Genomic DNA, 14,823 nt, shown 5'->3' with positions numbered 1-14,823 from the left:
AGTGCATACATTAATATATTGTATGTACCGCATTTATGTTTGAATATTGTTTTAACGTTGTTTCATCGTTTTTTTTGTATGATATCCACAATGCACTGATTACATCTGCTCTAGATTCAAAGGTTTTTGACAAACAACATATATTGCTGCCTAGATATCTCATATGTCACTCGCTACCACACTCTGGATGGTACAAAAACCAGGGTTTGGAGAGAACAGCACTTTGAAGTATAGCGGACCAATATGCTTACCCGAGGACAACGTGTCAGTCAAAGCTCTGGCTATTACCAGGTTGAATTGTGAAAGGATTCTACAAAAATATATCACACAAAAACATTTATTGTTTCATTGCCATTCAGTCCTGGGTTAAATACGATTTTGTTTTCCCTGTACCATGGAATTAACATAATAGTCCAAGCAGGGATACCCTAAATACTTGACTTAATTGATCCATGTCTGGTGCTGTTATATTATTATAATTGCTATTATGGATATTGATGACTGAAACTGACCTTATAAGGTGGTCGAGAGAGTGCCATTGTCAACAAGCTATTTCTGGTGGAGTATGTGCCCTCAAACGAGCCACCTTCCATTGAGGACAATGAAGAGAACGTTCTGAAGGAGTATGAGCGAGACCTCCCTAGGCAGGTATAGTCAGGCATATTTGCATAATAACACTTCATTTCACATGTAATGACAACTCATGATAAGATATGTCACATTGCCGGTTTGCATTACAGTTGCTACAAAGCTAAAGAACTTTACTAAAATGTCATGCTTCTTCACAGGTTTTCTGGGGAAGCCTAGCAATGACGTGACATAACTGGCACAACAGTCATTACATGTTAGGCTACATCAGGCATTCTCATGAAAACTATACATTACAATGATGGAGCATTCAAACAAATGTGCTACCATCTGCATCAATATGTGTTCTGAACAAGCTGAGGTGAAGCTGAGTATACTGTTACTGTGGATCTATTGTATTGCTCTGTTTCTCACAGGAGATTGGGGCAGACAACGGTTCTGGAGATGCCTCACTGAAGCTTCAAGCTATGTCTAATTTAATCACTTTTACTCATGAGCAATTTACACTGCCTAAACAACATGACAAAGATAGCCCTTTAGGGAAATTAGTATTGAGCTATTTCCCAATGCCCTATAAAGGTATGTGTCACAAAAATATTTGTGTATACTTGACCATAATGCAGTCATGCTGTAATGTAAGTACTACAAATCCTATTCATATGCAATGCACAACACTGTTAGAAACTCAATATCAGCATTTATAAATGCTTGCCTCAATAAGTGGAAGCTGCTGCGTCAGTGCATACCATTGAATTAAGAATTAGAATAGGATCTCTGGTGCAAACACTGTCAAACGGACATTTACTATATATATATATGTATATATATATATATATATATATATATATAGATATGGAGATTCATATAATACTTATACACTTTATAACATTCATAAGCTATCAATAATACCCTTTATAATATGAAGGGGATTATTGATCGTTTATTAATGTTATGCAGTGTAACAGCGTGTACGTTCTGGTAATCGTTGTGTGTGTCTTCTTTAGTCCCAAAGACCTGCAGGCCCCCTTAAGGTCCATGGTTCCTCAGCAGCCGTCTAGGGCTTGTGTCCCTTTCTCCGGAGCCCATGTCTTCACATCGTTCTCAGACACTGGTACATTCACAAAAAATATATTGTGAATATTATTTAAGCAATAAGGCCCGAGGGGGTGTGGTATATAGCCTAAGAAAGCTCTACAGGAAGACAGGACGGACAGCTGATCATCCTCGCAGTGGCAGACTACGTGTAACAACACCTGCACAGAATTGGTACATCCAAACATCACACCTGCGGGACAGGTACAGGATGGCAACAACAACTGCCTGAGTTATACCAGGAACGCACAATCCCTCCATCAGTGCTCAGACTGTCCACAATAGGCTGAGAGAGGCTGGACTGAGGGCTTGTAAGGCAGATCCTCACCGGACATCACTGGCAACAACGTCACCTATGGGCACAAGCTCACTGTCGCTGGACCAGACAGGACTGGCAAAAAGTGCTCTTCACTGACGAGTTGCGGTTTTGTCTCACCACGGGTGATGGTCAGATTCGCGTTTATCGTCGAAGGAATGAGCGTTACACCGAGGCCCGTACTCTGGAGCGGGATCGATTTGGAGGTGGAGGGTCCGTCATGGTCTGGGATGGTGTGTCACAGCATCATCGGACTGAGTTTGTTGTCATTGCAGGCAATCTCAACGCTGTGCGTTACAGGGAAGACATCCTCCTCTCTCATGTAGTACCTTCCTGCAGGCTCATCCTGACATGACCCTCCATGACCCCTGCTGATTTCCTGCAAGACAGGAATGTCAGTGTTCTGCCATGGCCAGCGAAGAGCCCGGATCTCAACCCCATTGAGCACGTCTGGGACCTGTTGGATCGGAGGGTGAGGGCTAGGGCCATTCCGGGAACTTGCAGGTGCCTTGGTGGAAGAGTGGGGTAACATCTCACAGCAAGAACTGGCAAATCTGGTGTAGTCCATGAGGAGGAAATGCACTGCAGTACTTAATGCAGCTGGTGGCCACATCCGATACTGTTACTTTTGATTTTGACCCCCCCCCCCCTTTGTTCAGGGACACATTATTCAATTTCTGTTAGTCACGTCTGTGGAACTTGTTCAGTTTATGTCTCAGTTGTTGAATCTTATGTTCATACAAATATTTACACTAAGTTTGCTGAAAATAAACGCAGTTGACAGTGAGAGGACGTTTATTTTTTTGCTGAGTTTATATGTAACCAAGTTCAATTGGGTAAACGCACTTCTCAATTCGGTCACATTAGTTTGTGAGAGATAAGACTTTTATGATAGCCTAGCGGTTAGAGCATTGGGCCAGTAACCAAAAGGTTGCTGCCTGGTTTGAATATCCGAGCCGACAAGATGAAAAATCTGCTGATGTGCCCTTGAGCAAGGTACTTAATCCTAATTTTACTCCAGGCGCGCCGTAGTACTACGGCTGACCCTATAAAACAACACATTTCACTGCACCTACCCGGTTTATGAAACAATAAAACATATATACTGTATACTTTAGTTATTGTATAATATAATACAGACAGCCAGCTTAATGTAACTACACTCAAAATATTTTATAGTTGAATATCACACTTACCTTCTGAGAAATATCTCTCTCAGCATAGAGCGTGAACTACCATGCGGAGTTTATACAACCATTCCGCTCCTACTATTACTACTACATAGCCACTGGGTCTGCAGGCTTTTGTTCCATCCCATCACTAACACACCTGTTTCAAATAATTATCTAGTCATGGTTTCAGTTTGGTCTACTTGAATCAGTGGTGTTAGTGAGGGGCTCAGAACGAAAGCCTGCACATCCAGTAGCTCTCCAGCACCCACCCTGTGATAGACATAGTGAGTCTTGTGCATGATCAGATGTAGGCCTACATGTTGTGATTGTACACATTACAGGCTGACTACACAGCTCGCGTTGCAAAATCAATTTAGAAATCTATATGATTCAATTATTGCAACCACACTGCTCGCGAACGAGTGTCTGCTTTGCCATGGGCTAAAATAGAAGTCAGTTCTATTTCTGACGCAGAGTGCGCTGCAAGTCCTGCCTCTCCCTTCTCCTCATTGGTTTATAGAAGCAGGTACACACGTGCCATCTCCTCATTGGTTATACCCACGTGGGTGACTGAAAGACAAACAAGGTCGGTGGCGGTTAATACACCTAATTTATGAAAGTTGCCAATCGCAATATAAAGTCAAGAGAAGAAAAAGCCTAGAAAAAGAGATTACTAGAAATGATTCGGATGACCGTTTTATGTGTGGATTAATTGTCAGAGTAGAGAACCTTGTGCATTTCAGGTAAAATAACAACTCAATATTTATATCCCAGGACAAATTAGCTAACAACAGCAAGCTAGCTAAATAGGACAAATTAGCTAGCTAGCTAAATTGCCATAAAGGTTTAATGCTTTTCAACCTGTCCCCAAATTAATGTAATTGGTTCAGAGTTTGTTTTGATATTTTAACCTGTGTGTAGTGATCGCGTTTGGTGTCGGGGGACAAAAAAAATGTATGCACGATGGTGCACCCGGTTTGGATTCCGTGTAAGATTTCATTTTTTGAGAAGTCAAGGTGCTACCATAGGGTTTTTTTCTCTCTAGGCTGTTTTGGGTGGTCAGAGTGCCATGCCAATTCCATCTGGAGAAGGCAAGATGTTCTAAGTGCAGTATTGGTTGTAGCCAAACTGACACTCAAAAAAATGGCTGACCAATGGAGAACCATCATCCATTTTTGCTTTCAGAATAATTATTTTTGATTGAAAATTAAAAAAAGTTTTGCTCTAGACAAAAATAAAAATGTACCTCCATAGTTTTGGCTCTGTACTCCAGAACTTTGAAATTAAACAATAACTGAGGTTAAAGTACAGATGGTCAGCTTTAATTTTAGGGTATTCTCATCCATAGAAATTACAGCACTTTTTGTACATAGTCCCCCCCAGTTTAGGGAACCAAAAGTATTTGGACAAATTCACATAATCAGAAAGTATTCATACCCCTTGACTTATTCCAAATTTTGTTGTCTTACACCCTGAATTTAAAATGGATTTACATAATTGTTCTCTCTTACCCACCTAAAAACAATACCTCAATGACAAAGTGAAAACATGTTTTTAGAATCAGAAGTATCAAATTTACATAAGTATTCACACCCCTGAGTCAATACATGTTAGAATCACCTTTGGCAGCAATTACTGCTTGGAATCTTTTTGGGTAAGTCTCTAAGAACTTTGCACTCCTGCATTGTACAATATTTTCCCATTATTCTTTATAGAAGTCTTCAAGCTCTGTTAAATTGGTTGTTGGTCATTGCAAGACAACCATTTTCAAGGCTTGCCATAGATTTTCAAGCATATCTAAGTCAAAACGGTAACTCTTGTCATTCAGGAACAGTCACTCTCTTCTTGGTAAGCAACTTCAGTGTAGATTTGGTCTTGTGTTTTAGCTTATTGTCCTGAAAGGTAAATTCATCTCCCAGTGTCGGGTGTAAAGCAGACTGAACCAAGTTTTTCCTCTAGGATTTTACCTTTAGCTTCAGTCCATTTTTTTTTCTTCCTTGAAACTCCCTAGTCTGTAATGATAACAAGCATACCCATAACATGATGCAGCCACCACTATGCTTAAAAATATGGAGAGTGCTACTCAGTCATGTTTTGTATTGGATTTGCCCCAATCATAATACTTTGTATTCAGGACAAAAGAATGTATTGCTTTGCAGTATACTTTTTTATTCTGTACAGGCATCCTTTTCACCGTCAATTGCGTTAGTATTATGGAGTCAAATTTGTACTGTAATTTCTACACGGTTCACCCAATATGGATGACAATACCCTCAAATTAAAGCTGACAGTCTACACTTTAACCTCAGTCATTGTATCATTTCAAATCCAAAGTGCTGGAGTACAGAACCAAAACAACAAAGAATTTGTCACTGTCCAAATACTTTTGGATCTCACTGTACATTATATTCCAGCAAGCAAATGAAGACAGAATTTGCAATGTGAGTGATTTTTTCTTTATATAATAGCCATTTGGACTGCAGAATTATTCAGAAATGCAAGTGTACAAAATTACAAAATACCGTCCTTCAGTCTCTTTTGTGGATCAAAAAAAATACACCTACCTCACCATAGGTTCTCACAAATATAATGACCACAAAGAAACGGTGTAACATAAAATGGATACACTGAATAGCACAGGCATTTCCAGATGTATTTTTTCCTCCTTCTGACTGGTTGCCTGTATAGAAATATAAACACTACAACAGACAAAGCTCCACAGACAACGACTATTTGACTAGTACACTCAATATGGATACCAGTTCACCAATGGAACGTTAACTTACATGGGCATGTCCATTCTAGTAATTATATTTCTATGGCCTGAATACTGGCCTGTCCCGTTTCCTGTCTCACCGCCGTAGCCGCAGGAAGAAGGCGTGTCGGCACTCCTTGCTGTCCAGCGGGTAGTATTTGTCGTAAAAGTCCAATATGTACTCCTCAGTCTTGAAGCCAAACTTCTGGTATAGGAGCATGGCGGGGTTACTGGCCGAGACGTGTAGAGTGACGTCTTTTCCCATGCAGGTCTGTGGGGGAAAGAGAACCTTGCTTTCAACCACTTAACCTGTGCTGTTGTAGATCGAGCCAAACAATTTAAGTGACTTTCATGGTTATTTATTTATAGTTATTTCTAGCTGACTCGACTAATTCTAATGTAGCCGTAGGGTCAAGTTAGTCCCTGGTCTAAAAAGCACTAACCACCAGTACAGTGACTTTACACAGTGTACAAAACACCTTCCTAATATTGAGTTGCACCCCCTTTTGCCCTCAGAACAACCTCAATTTGTCAGGGCATGGACTCTTCCGAGGTGTTGAAAGTGTTCCACAGGGATGCTGGGCCATGTCGACTTCAATGGTTCAATGTTGTGTCAAGTTGCCTGTATGTCCTTCGGGTGGTGGACCATCCTTGACACACACATGGGAAACTGTTGAGTGTGAAAAACCCAGCAGCATTGCAGTTCTTGACAGACTCAAATCGGTGCACCTGGCACCTACTACCATACCCCGTTCAAAAGCACTTACATTTTATGTCTTGCCCATTCACCCTCTGAATGGCACACATACACAATCAATGTCGTAATTGTCTCAAGGCTTACAAATTCTTCCTTAACCTGTCTCCTCCTCTTCATCTACACTGATTGAAGTAGATTTAACAGGTGACATCCTTAAGGGATCATAGCTTTCAACTGGTCAGTCTGTCATAGAAAGTGCAGGTGTTCCTAATGTTTTGTACACTCAGTGTCTTACAATGACGTGTATATGATGGCAATATGGCTCTATACAATGTGGCTTAGAGACTATTAAAGCTGCACTTAACCACTTTATGCAGACGCTAGTATAGTGCCCCTTTCATTGCTGCTTGAAACTGTAGTATTGTTGTTTTTATAATCATTATTATGATTTTGTTACCATACCTGAATGAGATGGTAGATCATGAATGTAGCGATCCCAGCCCTCCTCCACTCGGGATGCACCAGCAGGAAGGAGATGTAGGCCTCGTTGTACTTCACATCCGGCACCATGAACCCAAAGCCGATCACCACCTTCTTATAAAGGACCACGACGCTGAAGTCTGGGTACTGGAGACACTCAGAGAGATCCACACCTGATAGGAGAGCCAGAGAGAAAAATCAGCCATCAATCTAAAACTGAGGGAAATATGCCTCAACCCCAAATGAATGGAAAAGATAAGCACTGACTAAAATCAGGAAATTAGATGGTGCTCGTCTTTTCCATTCATTTGGAATTGAGGCATATAGCTGGATCTACGCAACGGATGGCCTGGAATATAACTCGACACTAGCATACTTTTGAGGTCTGGAACATCTTAAAATGTCCCTTTTACATTCCCAGTCTTACATGTAAAAATGATCAAGAAAAATTAAAATGTGATAGTATGGCCCTGTTCAGTCTCCTATCATCCAGAAGGCGAGGTCAGTACAGGTGCATCAAAGCAGGGACCATCAGGCCATCAGACTGTTAAACAGCCACCACTAACATTGAGTGGCTTCTGCCAACACACTGACTCAACTCCAGCCACTTTAATAATGGGAATTGATGTAAAATATATCACTAGCCACTTTAAACAATGCTACTTAATATAATGTTTACATACCCTACATTACTCATCTCATATGTATATGTATATACTGTACTCTATATCATCTACTGCATCTTTATGTAATAAATGTATCACTAGCCACTTTAAACTATGCAACTTTGTTTACATACCCTACATTACTCATCTCATATCTATATACTGTACTCGATACCATCTACTGCATCTTGCCTATGCTGTTCTGTACCATCACTCATTCATATATCTTTATGTACATATTCTTTATCCCTGTGTTTAAGGTAGTAGTTTTGGAATTGTTAGGTTAGATTACTCGTTGGTTATTACTGCATTGTCGGAACTAGAAGCACAAGCATTTCACTACACTCGCATTAACATCTGCTAACCATGTGTATGTGACAAATAAATTTGATTTGATTTGACCTGGCCAGAAGATGTCGTGGCACATGGAGTTAACAGAGGGGATGTGGTTGGGCCTGACGTAACAGTAGTCGATGGGGGCCTCTGGCTTGGTGACCCAGCAGGGGTCCTTCCTGTGGGGGTAGGCACGGATCTCCGCCAACAGCTTCAGCTTCATAGGCTTGTTCTCATAGTCCCTCCTGGTGATGGATTCATTAGTGCACACCATAGCAAAATGTTTTGCAACCAAAACGAGAGTTTCTTATTGGAGAAGTTCAAATAATCACTCTCTGTTTCAGTCCATTTTTTTCGATTTGGTGTCTAGTGAATATAACCAAGGAGATGGGAGAGAAAATAAATGCCATGAAAAGAGCCAACATGATTTCTTAATTTATGTGTCAGAGAGGAATGACTATTCTTCACAATTTATTTCAATCTGAATGTAACAAAGATATTGGCCACGTTCAGGAGGGCTACATACTGCACGTAACAGATAAAAATGGCATGAATTGAGCCACAATAATATTGATTCCTTCCATGCTGTGATTGTTATACCTCACCTTGAGTATCAGAGTTTAATTACAGGTTAATGTCATAGGTCAGTTGGTCACAAATGTCTCTTACCATATTAGGGGTATAAAGGCTGCATGTGGTGTGCCTCATGAAGGAGGTAAGGGCGTGTGGCATACCTTATGAAGGGTTTGAGGGTGCGGGAGGTGTACGGGCTCTTGATGCCTTGGTCTACGCTGGCGTCGGAGCCCATGAGGCGGTGCCAGAAGGACACTGTGGGCTGGTGGTACCCTCTTCTGCTGGACACCGTTGTCTAAAGGAATCAAATGCATTCCATAGACATGTGATTTAAGCAAAAGACGTATCACGCATGTAATGTAATGTGTTTGGAAATATTCAAACCATTCCTCCCGTTCGTGACCACTCATAACAAATCGGAATTTAATCATAAATGTCACATAGCAGAGTTTTTATCCAAAGCGACCAACAGTACAGAGTGCATACATTTGTGTGTGTGATCTGTGCACAAATTTGACATCTGTGCTTGTGGTAGTGAAGGTGTACCTGGAAGCGGTCGAGGATTCGGAGGTCCTGGCTGGTGGTGCGGTACTTCCCCGCGCCAGAGCCCTCGTAGCGGCCCTGTCCCCCCTCCTGGGACCCGTACAACCCTCCCACCAGACTGAGGGTGGCGCTGACCACCTGGTCGATGTCCAGCAGGGGGAGCCCTCTCTGGCGCTTGGCCTTCCTCACCAGTAGCTTCCTGTGCAGCCGCTTGGCCTGCGCAGTCACCGCCAGCGCTTGCGGACAAGCCTCCAGGCGCCGCAGCAGCACACGCTCCTCATACAGGCTGAGGGGGGCAAACTGGGGCTCTGAAGGGGGGGAACCCTTCCCCTTCTCTGTTAAGCCCCCCCTCCTCCTTTCCGCACCACCCCGCGCCCCCCTGACCACATTGGATTGGCCTTCGCCGCGCCCCCGCCTCTCGTCGTCTTCTTCATCCCGGCCACGGCCCTCCTCGTCGTCACTCTCTGCTTCCTGCTTGATGTGCGCCCCTGCCACCCCAGGCCGCAGCTTTTTGCGAACGACAAGGGCGCCAGTGCCCAGGGACATACTGGGTGAGGGGATGTACTCGATGCCGGGATCGATGACGCCTTCGCCGTCCAGCTCCTCGTCATCTTTAGTTTCAAATACGATACATTCTGATCACTGATCATTTCAACTAATTAAATACCACTGTTGAGTCATTCATTCCTATAGCACTACAGACAGATACTGTATATCATAGAAATCAATTGATAGTGGCATGGAATGCACCTTGGAATATTGCTTAATTGTTGATGTTTTTGTTGACGTTCATTGTGGCATTAAATGCTATCAGACACCATTTCTCATCTTGCCTTTTCTATCGAGACTAAAAACTCCAAGATCAAGGGGACCCCGACTTCTTACCGTGAAAGAGCGCCATCGGTGGCATGACGTCAGGGATGAGGTCAGCCTCCGACAGCAGGCTGGGCGTGGCTGAGTGGGAGGCGGGGGTGCCGGGTGCAGAGAAGTCCGGAGAGGGCGACGGCGAGGGGCTGGTGAGTGGTGTTCGGTCCGATGAGCTCATTGAGGAGAAGTCCACCACCTCGCCTTTCTCCAGGACCAAGTCGGGTCTCCGCCCGCCACCACGGCCGCTGAACTTGACAGCCGTGGAGGAGGCGCTGTGATCCATGTACCCCGCCGCCTCCTTCTGCGCCCGCCGGATGTCCTTAGCCTCGTGGGTGCGTGAGCGCTTTTCTTTCAGCTGCATGGCGCTTTCCACCGGATTCCGGCCCACGCGCTTCCGTAAGCCTTCTACCGTGATGATGGGGTCCAGGGTTGGCTTGGAGGCAGCTGAGAAAGTAACAAACGCCAGCTAAGCAAATTGTTAAACAAAAAGGGCTCTAAATGCTCAATCAAAAACACATGCATGTACAGTCAGTCGCCTGGAGGGGTGAATTAATTTTATACAACAGTAGCTGGTTATCCCTCAAAAACATATAATTGATTCACACAACAGACTTTGCACAATTCTGCAAACTGTTTAGGGTTAACTACCTCTAACAATAGAAGTGTGAATTTATCCCTGTCATTTTTAAAGTCATATCCTCCCTTGACTTTTCCTAAATAAGTCTATTTAACACACTGACGTTATTATAATTTCTTTATCACAAAATAATAATTTGGTTGTGTCTGAAAATGTGAAAACTTAAGGTTATTTATGAGTGTTCTGCAGTTCACCTTTAGATTTTAGGGAGGCCACCGAGGACTTGTCTCCATCTGGGCGCAGGGTGGGTGGACGGTTCTGCACCAGCTTCCACCAGCCCGGCTCGCCAAACTCCTGGGCCCCTGAGCGGAAGAACGTGGGGCTCCCCACCGACAAACAGCCCGCCACCGTGCTCCACCATGTGGAAGTCTTCTTTCTGCAGGTGAAGGTGAGAAGTCAAAAACACTAACCGTTTACAAAATACTAGACTTAAAAAGAATAATGAAAACACAGCTCTTCTTTGCACAAAGGTTGGGTCAAGTTCCAAATCTGTCCGCTCTTGATATTCTGATAATTGGCTGAACGATAATCAGGTTTTCTGTTTAAATTTTTAGGGTTGTATGCAAACTTATCAAAACCTTACCAACTGACAACCAAATGAATGTTGTTCTCTTTCTAACCTGGTGCCCAGTAGGAAGGTCCAGTGTCTCCCAATAAAGGCACAGATGTCCTCTTTCCATCTAAAGTAGCCTTGACGCCCCGTGCCCTCCAAAGAAAGGTTGTACATGGCCAACATAACCACCTGAAATAAAAACAGAAAACACACCGAACTGCAATGAAACCAGGAAAATTAAATATGACATTCGTTCAGTACTCATTTCAGAGTGCTGTTGCCCAGAACAAATATAATCACTGAAATAAAGTCTACAGCAATATACCATACTTTGCAATTTTATATTTGTTCATACTGTAGATAAGGATCTTGCCCCATGTTTTTATTAAGGCGTTCCTCTTTTGACCCTGTTCATGTTCTTATTATCTTATGTAAGCTGCACTACAAATCAGTTCTTTATTGTAAACATTGTGGCACATATACCTGTTGCCAGGTGAGTCTCATCCTCTCAAAGGTCTCCTTGACATCTTCTGTACAGTCATAGCAGGTGAACTTAAAGAAGTTGTCTCCTTTCAGGTAGCTGGGTTGCTCTCCGTGCAGCTGAGCTGAATGGTGGGGATGAGAATAAAAAAGACCGCTAAGAGACAAGGCCTTCTGTTCATTTAATTCTCATTCTTTATTTTAAAAGCATGTACGGTGCAACAGGACACGACATCCAAATATTGACTTGTGCGAATTTATAGAAAAAAGCAGCAGCCCATTTTAAAATCTATGGATGGACAGATAAGGCCAACCCCACTGAAATTACTGAGGAAATAACTGCGCAAATATACTCTGTCCAAATCGTTGTGATTTGCTATTGTTATGTGATATTGAGAAAGAACAACGCCCCGTCACAGGGAGAGGTCGCTCTCCCTCCCTGCTTTCGGTGCACCCCCAGGGGCTGCCTGGCCTTCCTCTCACCGATGGGGATCCACTTGTGGCACTTGTCGCAGTAGAAAGCCATGTCCTCGTTCCAGCCACCCTCGGCGTCCTCCCCCAGATCGCTGTTGAGCGAGTCACCGCTCTGGTCGTGCGAGAGATCCACCGAGGCTTGGTCTTCCGACTCCACGATGAGCAGCGTCTCACCCTCCACCTCACCCTCCTCCAACCCCTCCGAGGCAGAGGTGCACATGGCCTCATCTTCCACTTGGCCCCTCTGCTCACCACCACTTTCCATCATCACCAGGTGGAGTCAGACACTCTAATCCTGTGCAGAGAGTCAAGAGTCATAATTGTGCAAGGACATAACATTACCTACTACCTAACTAAACACTATGTATAGCCTACCTTTAGGGAACTAACTACATGCTACGCATTGACCTGTATTTCAAAACCAGTGACAATCAATAGCTATCCAGAAGGATGGCAATGACTTCTGCAGTGTCAGCTAGTTTACTTTTCCTCCAAACCTGTAATTGATAAATCATTGGCCAAAGAATCTACAAATATGTCTATTGTAAAAGGCATGGGTGCTCATTTGCACAAAGACAGCCCAGCCCAGTTTGAAAGAAAACTATGGTGTACTACATCGCTTTATCAATATTCTAGCACGAACATTAGCCATAGCTACACTACATGTCGCTACATAACAATTGTGAAGGCTGTTGTCACAAAGTAGTTGTTGTTATGCGTGTGGTTGGTCGGAGCCCTACTGCCCTGCTTCTCTCCTGTCGTGCTCTGCCTTGAGCTCCTTGGTCAGAATTCGTTTCTCGAGCACTCGAAGATTCTCTTTCTACTCTGTCTAAAATTATGGCTAGATGTGCTGTGGCTAGCTAGCTACCGTTAGCTGTCTGCTAGCAGAAAAGCATGCAGAGGCTAAGCAAAAGGTCATGTTTCTTCCGACAACTTTCTCAATGTAAGTTGCAACGGACTTTTGCATGGGAAACACTGTACCCTACTAAGACACATGGCTAGATAGCTAACGTTATCTGGGAATTGAAGCATGCAGGTGAGCTAATTGTTTACCTCTTGGTCCCAGTTTTGCTTGAGATGCACTCCTGCAACGGTGCTCACCGTAAGTATCTCAGAAACGCCTAGTACAACTTTAGTGGTTGTATACATAGCTAGCTATCTGGTATTGCATGTAGTTTGGAGACACAGAAAATTGCTAAACTAGGAGTTGGATAACGTTAGCACAGCACAGGACATCTCAAAAATGTGTCGATTAGTTTAGGCTGTGGAGTAGAGTACCGAGCAGGGTACCGACTCTGGAGACAGTAGAACTAATCGATGTAAACAATTATGCAATTCATAGTAGTAATAATAATTTGCAAATATTCTGGACATAAAACACGAAGTAAAACTAAATAAATTAGATGCAAACAAAGCTCTCCCTCGCCCTCCATTTGGCAAATCTATAATTCCATCCTCCTGATTCCTGCTTACAAGCAAAAACTAAAGCAGGAAGCACCGGTGACTAGATCAATAAAAAAGTGGTCAGATGAAGCAGATGCTAAGCTACAGGACTGTTTTGCTAGCACAGACTCTAATATGTTCCGGGTTTCTTGCAATGGCATTGAGTACACCACATCTGTCATTGGCTTCATCAATAAGCACATCATCGATGACGTCGTCCCCTCAGTGACTGTACGTACATACCCCAAACCGAAGCCATGGATTACAGGAAGCATCCGCACTGAGCTAAAGACTAGAGCTGCCGCTTTCAAAGAGCGGGACTCTAACCCGGAAGCTTATAAGAAATCCCACTATGCGCTCCTATGAACCATCAAACAGGCAAAGCGTCATTACAAGACTAAGATCGAGTCGTATTACACCGGCTCTGACGCTCGTCGAATGTGGCAAGGCCTGCAAACCATTACAGAGTACAAAGGGAAGCACAGCTGAGAGCTGCCCAGTGACACGAGCCTACCGGACGAGCTAAACTACTTCTATGCTCACTTCGAGGCAAATAACGCTGAAACATGCATGAGAGCACCAGCTGTACCAGAAGGCTGTGTGATCACGCTCTCCGCAGCCGATGTGAGTAAGACCTTTAGACAGGTCAACATTCACAAGGCCGCAGGGCCAGTTAGATTACCAGGACGTGTACTGCGAGCATGCACTGACCAACTAGCAAGTGTCTTCGCTGACATTTTCAACCTCTCCCTGTCCGAGTCTGTAATACTAACATGTTTTAAGCAGACCACCATAGTGCCTGTGCCCAAGAACACTAAGGTAACCTGCCTAAATGACTACCGACCCGTAGCACTCACGTCTGTAGCCATGAAGTGCTTTGAAAGGCTGGTCATGGCTCACATCAACACCATCATCCCAGAAACCCTAGACCCACTCCAATTTGCATACCGCCCCAACCGATCCACAGATGATGCAGTCTCTATTGCACTCCACTTCCCTTTCCCACCTGGACAAATGGAACACCTATGTCAGAATGCTATTAATTGACTACAGCTCAGCGTTCAACACCATAGTGCCCTCAAAGCTCATCACTAAGCTAAGGATCCTGGGACTAAACATCTCCCTCTGCAACTGGTCTTCCTGACGGGCCGCCCC

General features: G+C 43.6%; 1 protein-coding gene across 2 annotated transcripts; it reads right to left on the bottom strand.

Annotated features, from left to right (window-relative positions):
- Positions 1-5,316: 5,316 nt before the first annotated feature.
- On the bottom strand, positions 5,317-14,038 carry LOC110486052 (cysteine-rich protein 2-binding protein). 2 transcript variants are annotated; one of them, XM_090196063.1, is made up of 11 exons: positions 13,912-14,038; positions 12,235-12,520; positions 11,755-11,876; positions 11,339-11,460; positions 10,913-11,094; positions 10,100-10,525; positions 9,218-9,825; positions 8,833-8,966; positions 8,168-8,343; positions 7,083-7,273; positions 5,317-6,194 (listed from the first exon to the last, which is right to left on the bottom strand). In XM_090196063.1, exons 2-11 carry the CDS (start codon positions 12,491-12,493, stop codon positions 6,021-6,023), a joined length of 2,394 nt encoding a protein of 797 aa, XP_090052189.1. In that variant the 5' UTR covers positions 12,494-12,520; positions 13,912-14,038; the 3' UTR covers positions 5,317-6,020. The 2 variants fall into 2 exon arrangements, with proteins under 2 accessions (XP_090052189.1, XP_021413042.3); XM_021557367.3 differs by lacking the exon at positions 13,912-14,038 and adding an exon at positions 13,279-13,869.
- Between the last annotated feature and the right edge of the window lie 785 nt (positions 14,039-14,823).

The sequence above is a fragment of the Oncorhynchus mykiss genome, chromosome 13 (genome assembly GCF_057628025.1).
Source record: "Oncorhynchus mykiss isolate SJ-2025 chromosome 13, ASM5762802v1, whole genome shotgun sequence".
NCBI lineage: Eukaryota > Metazoa > Chordata > Actinopteri > Salmoniformes > Salmonidae > Oncorhynchus > Oncorhynchus mykiss.
Note: the sequence above shows the minus strand (reverse complement) of the source record. Positions and strands in the feature narration are given on the sequence as shown.